Source organism: Cajanus cajan, chromosome 4 (assembly GCF_000230855.2).
Source record: "Cajanus cajan strain Asha chromosome 4, NIPB_CcT2T_4, whole genome shotgun sequence".
In the NCBI taxonomy this organism is placed as follows: domain Eukaryota; kingdom Viridiplantae; phylum Streptophyta; class Magnoliopsida; order Fabales; family Fabaceae; genus Cajanus; species Cajanus cajan.
In genome coordinates, this window is record NC_138520.1 from 8,944,109 (window position 1) to 8,950,464 (window position 6,356).

The 6,356-nt window shown below is 29.5% G+C and overlaps 1 protein-coding gene across 2 annotated transcripts; it reads left to right on the plus strand.

Annotated features, from left to right (window-relative positions):
- The first annotated feature begins 766 nt into the window (after window positions 1-766).
- LOC109802818 (protein DETOXIFICATION 21) lies at window positions 767-6,087 on the plus strand. Of its 2 annotated transcripts, XM_020364213.3 has the most exons (9): window positions 767-1,567; window positions 3,369-3,910; window positions 4,149-4,235; window positions 4,527-4,583; window positions 4,657-4,723; window positions 4,876-4,895; window positions 5,067-5,185; window positions 5,267-5,353; window positions 5,465-6,087. In XM_020364213.3, the coding sequence occupies exons 1-8, from the start codon at window positions 1,301-1,303 to the stop codon at window positions 5,338-5,340; spliced, it is 1,233 nt and encodes a 410-aa protein (XP_020219802.1). In that variant the 5' UTR covers window positions 767-1,300; the 3' UTR covers window positions 5,341-5,353; window positions 5,465-6,087. The 2 variants fall into 2 exon arrangements, with proteins under 2 accessions (XP_020219802.1, XP_020219800.1); XM_020364211.3 differs by having other exon boundaries at window positions 772-1,567; window positions 4,657-4,895; window positions 5,465-5,753.
- The last annotated feature ends 269 nt before the right edge of the window (window positions 6,088-6,356 follow it).

Below are 6,356 nucleotides of genomic sequence, written 5' to 3' on the forward strand. Positions count from 1 at the left end.
TTTAAATTAAATTAGTGACAGAAAAGCTGACGCTATATTTAAAGAATAACATCGATTTTTCGACACTAAACTAAATTTAAATTTAGTGTCGAAAAAGTCGACGCTACATCTTAAGAATAATGTTGGTTTTTTTTGACATTATACGTTCTTTAAGAGAGATAAAGATAATTTTTTCAATCTTATATATGCATATTGTGTCATGGTACAGTTGATTATTAAGTTCACTTAACATGTCAAGGTTCCAGAATTGAGTCGACAATGCTAAAAATACAAACGAATAAATGATAAGCTGGAAAAAAAAAGATGAAGAAAAACATAAAATAAATTTCGTGTCGACGTAATGTCGTCTTAATGGATAATAAAAAATTAAAATAGAAAAAAATTATATAATATTATATCGGTTTTTATTATTTATAGACTTTTAGCCGACTCTAAAATAAAACATTTTTATAGTGTATGTAGATGAAAATAATTTTTAATAACATATATTATATCATTATAAAATATATATTCCTATATTCTTATGATAATTTTGTTATATTGTGTTTTAGGTAGTTGGGTAGTGTTCAAGGTTTGTCATAGTGAGACTGTCTAGTAGGCTTGGTAGATGTGTGTGATAAAGTTTTGTTAAAGATTTTCTTGGTCAGCACGTAGCTCTGGAAGTGGCAGCAGGAACAGGTCGTGAATTCATTATTAATAGTTGGTGATATATAGAGCAAAACAATTTTTGAGTGCTTGATGATAAAATCACTGTGACCTAAACAACACTTAACACTTACTTTTCTTTTTCTTTATAAAAAATTGGGCCTAAACTCCCTCATCTGCTTAAGAAGCCCACAACGACCAAAAACTCCTGTTCAGTCTAACATCAGATCATTCTCCTATGACTTATGGTTTGACTTCATCCAACAACATTCTCAATAACCAGCTATAAGACTAAAATATAAAATACAGTTAATTTATAAAAGCTATTCTATTTTACTTATTTAAAAAGTGATTTTAATATAAGTTAATTTTAACACATGAGGTAACCTTATATCATTCTAGTTCTTCCTTCTTCCATTAATAGACAATATCACATACCACTGACCAAGAAAAGCTAAAAGATCACAAGAAAACATCATCCCACACACATCTACCAACCCCTACAAGACAGTTTCAGTGTCCCACAAGACCATCTAACTACCTTAACCTAAAAGATCACCACTTCTCTTGCTTCAATATATATCCACCAAGACTTTTACTACATTGCACTCAATATCGATCCCTTAGTATCTTCTTTGATCTTAAGAAGCTTCAAATGGAGGGAGTTCTAAAGCAGAAATTGCTTAGCAAAGAGAAAATATCAGAAGAAGAAGAAGAAGAAAATGAATTATCATTGGTGAAGAGGGTGTGGAAAGAGAGCAAGATGGTGTGGACAGTGGCAGTCCCAGCCACATTCACTAGGTTCTCCACCTTTGGTATCAGTGTTATAAGCCAAGCCTTTGTTGGTCACATTGGCTCAGTGGAACTTGCTGGTTTTGCTCTTGTAGTCACTGTCCTTTTACGCTTTGCCCTTGGTATTCTGGTATGTATTTGTTACAAATTTTAATTTCCCTGCGTCACACCCTCGAATTATTTTAGGGTATCTTTTTAATTAAAGCTTTTCTATTGTTAAGAATTTCAAATATTGTTCATACTTTATAGCAGTCTTTAGGCATCAAAAGTGATGACTTATACACAATTAATATGGTTAAAAAATTAATGTATCAGTTTCTTCATATTTTTTGACGTAGAATTTGAAACTTACATATTTCAGAACAAATCTTGACTTTTATTTAGTGATCTTATTCCTTGGGAATCACGTTAATGGATATACTTGCAAATTTACACCCAATGCTTGTCGTCAACGAGGAGTAAATTGGTGAGGGAAAGTAAGAAAAGTTAGTGTGTATTTAGTTTATGGATTTGCTCTTTCCAAGGTACGTTCAACAAAAATCCACTCTCACAAAGCATTCTTGTTCAGTGCAAGTAAACATGAACACAACCGTACCTTTAGATAATGGTGATTTTACCCGAAACATGAATACAAACACCTCTAGAGTGGTGATTTTACTCGGAAGATAGACACCTTGTACATAGTGGAGGATTAAAAAGTTAATTAGAATCTTTTATACTAGTATTTCTAATTTTTTTAAGTGTTATTTGAGGTTTTATATGCAAATAAAAAAATGTAATATATTTTTTTAATTTTCAATAAAATAGCATTGAAGTTTCTTATTTCACTATTTTTTTTTTTAATTTTTACTTCACAATAAATCCACAGTAGTTATAAATATGTAATTCATTAAAAGTTAGATAGAAATTATATATATAATTGATAAAAGAAGAAATTAATATTATATTAAATTTGGAAAAAGAAAAATAAATAGAAACAAAATTCTTCTAAAAATTTGAGAATTAGAAAAAAAATAAAAGGAGAAATTAATTGAGAGTGAGAAGTTGTTACGAGTTAGATTGAGTTTTTTTTTATAAAAAAAATTGAATCTAATAAAATAAAAATGGTTGTGTGTAAGTTAGATTGATCGTTCGAATAAGGTTACTAAGATTTTTTTTGCCTCTTTTTAAATATAAAATAAAAATGGAGAAAATGAAAAATTAGGGAAAAGAAAAAATAAATACAAATAAAGATTAAAATAGTTAAATATTATGTATTTTATATTGTAATATAGCCGAGTGTAAAAAATTTAAAATTATGAATACTCAATTTGATTACTTTGATTTTATCTATTATCAAATCGATCCAATTCATTAAACAAATTTAACCTAGTATTTTAGCTTATATACACCGATTAGATTAGTGGAGTTAACCCAATTTATAATTATCTTATTAATAATTAAAATATCCAATAAACAAGAAGAATAAAAAAATATGGATAAAAACAATCTTATCACTGTGATAAAAAGTTAGGATGAAAAAACGGATTGTATCCATTGGACCAATCTATTTTAACACTTTTTTAATAGGAAAAGTTAGATTTTCAATCCACTAATTTTCTTTAATCCATTCTACTTTGACCTACTAGAAAATAAGTTGACGGTTGGTCAATGCAAATCAATCCATCAACTTTTTTTTTCTTTTTAATTTTCTTATATGAAAATAACTAAGGGTAAATAATCATGTTAATTTTTTTAATGATTTTTTTATTTAATGTATTTGTATTGTGACGACTTAATAATCAGAAAGTAGCACATGCTCTAGCTATGCAATCATTCTCATATATCATGCCATTTTTTCCTTATAAATATCCTCATGTTATAAGATCTTCAAGGAATTGCAACTACAAGAGAATAACACAAATTATTTGTCTATTAAATGAAAATTGTAGTTAGGAATGAGCAGTGCGTTGTCAACACTTTGTGGACAAGCATACGGTGCAAAAGAATATGGCATGATGGGAGTGTATCTTCAAAGATCATGGGTAGTTTTATTCTTAACTACACTCTGTTTTGTTCCTGTGTTCATCTTCACAAGCCCAATTTTGAAGATCCTAGGCCAAGAAGATAGCATAGCACAAATGGCTGGAACCTTTTCTCTTTGGTTAATTCCTGTCTTGTTCTCTTTTTTCATCTCATTCACATGCCAAACTTTCTTGCAATCTCAAAGTAGGAATGTCATTATTTCATTCTTGGCATCTTTCTCAATGATTTTTCATGTATTCCTTTCTTGGCTATTGACAATGAAACTTAAGCTTGGGATTCCTGGTGTAATGACTTCATCAATTTTGGCATACTGGATTCCCAATATTGGCCAAATAATATTTATTACATGTGGTTGGTGCCCAAAAACATGGCATGGTTTCTCAATTTTAGCATTCAAAGATCTTTGGTCTGTTGCTAAACTTTCCCTCTCATCTGGTGTCATGTTATGGTGAGTTTTCTTCTCTACCAAGTAATGGATAAAGCTTTTTAGAAATGCAATGATTGCCAAATAAATTTGGATTTTATCAATATAGAATATAAATTTTTGATTATCCAGATTTCAATTATGAAAATGTTCCCAAGGATAATGAATCATATATACATACATATATATATATATATATATATATATATATATATATATATATATATGTTTTCCTAACTTCAAGCTATTGTATATTTTACAGTCTTGAACTCTGGTACAACACGATATTAGTTCTTTTGACGGGCAACATGAAAAATGCCGAGGTCGAAATTGATGCTCTATCAATATGGTATTATGCTTATGTATTGTCTCACATTTTATTTATTAGAATTTGAAAAAAATACTAATTAAGAACACATTTTTTTGTCAAACATTATAGGGTTAAATTTATTCTTCATGAAATGATGGGTAATACTTATTAAATATGGAAAATAATTTACATCATTTCATGAGTTTTATAAACTTTAGAGTCAATAATAAATAGTGTTAATATTATTCATGATAGTTTATGTTTATCTCCAACTTCGGTATAGTGAATTTTTCTTAGGTTGCTTAAGATCAAATTTCATGTTTTTAACAGCCTTAACATCGTTGGATGGGCAATAATGATATCACTTGGTTTCTTGTCTGCTGCAAGGTAATGGAATTCTTCTCTTTCATTTGGTGTTTGTTTACTATGGAATATTAACTTTATCTTTCTTTATTAACAGTGTTCGAGTGGCAAACGAGCTTGGAAGAGGAAACTCCAAAGCTGCAAAGTTCTCTACAATTGTGACGGTGCTTACCTCCTTCGCCATTGGATTTATTCTATTTTTATTCTTTTTATTTTTTAGGGAAAAACTTTCTTCCATATTTACCTCAAATAAGGACGTGGCCAATGTTATTGGGGACATGTCGCCTATGTTGACAATCTCTCTTCTACTAAACAGTGTCCAACCTGTACTTTCAGGTATTTTTAAACATTTGCCTCTCAGTTAAGTTGGTTAAACAAGTTTGTTTAAGACTAGAGTTCGAATAGTTTTTGCATGACAAAATCAAAATTTGAATATTGAATATGAAAAAAAAATACAAAAAATACAAAATAATGCACATAAATATGAAGATTTTATGATTTCAACAGGAGTTGCTATTGGAGCAGGGTGGCAAAGCATTGCAGCCTATGTGAACATAGGGTGTTATTACATCATAGGTGTTCCAATAGGGGTTGTGCTTGGTTATGTTTTGCATTGGCAAGTCAAGGTTGGTATTCTTCTCATTCTCAAGTTACATTCGACTAGTGTGTTTCGTGTATTATTTGACAATTTTTTTTTTCTTTTGTAGGGTATTTGGATCGGAATGTTGTTTGGAACATTTATTCAAACAATAGTGCTAAGTATAATCACGTACAAAACTAATTGGGACAAGCAGGTATTTGATTATACCTCTTATTGCTTCCTATCTTTATGTATTGCCCCAGCCTCACCAAAAAAATTATAATTATTTATATATAAATGCTTGAGTTATTATTTCACTGCGCAGGTTACTATAGCTCAAAATCGTATTAAAAAGTGGTCAAAGATGGACTCTGGTGATGAAACAATTACATTAGATAATTAGTTTCAATTCCTTTCCAAGATTTGTTTCTTTGATTTCAAAATTAATGAATCTAAGCACGACTAATTTATTTATTGTAATAGTTTGTGTTGTTAGTTCATACAACGCAGTGCATGTTGTTCATTAGTACGAACAAAAAATCGTTTGAATAGGATCTTTGAATTTAATTTGGATAATTAGTATTTGTAACTACTCTTGTATTTTTACAAGAATTGTGGTTTTAGCAACTAAAAAATAGTTATGTTGGTTCTGAAACAAGAAAGAAAAACAAACAGAATAAATATTATGTACGAACAAGGAAAAAAACATAAAAACAAGAAAATTTAATAAGAACGTAAAATGTGAATAAAAAAATTGAGAGAAGGGAACACAACAAATTTATGTGATTATTTAACCAATTTGACCTACATCAAAAGAAGAGAACTGATATCACTATCTGAAAATAATATTAAGTGTTTACAACAAAACAACCCTTGCCCTTCTGAGAAACTCCTTGATCTCTCCAACCGATTATGTGTTCCTCTCTATGTATCTTCTTTCCAACTCTCTATACTCATACTTAACACTTTGCTATTCACACTTTCTCTTTCTGTGTTGTGCTCTATACTTAACGATTCCCAAAACACATACACACATATAGGAATCCAAGACACTAAGACTAAATCTTATAAAATAGGACAAACTAAACCCATCAGACCAAAATAAATAGATTATATGTATAGTCTAAATCCAACAAACAAAAGGAGTTAGACTGTATGTATAGAACCAATCAGATGAATGGAGTCAAACTGAACCTATAAGACTATACAGACAAAAG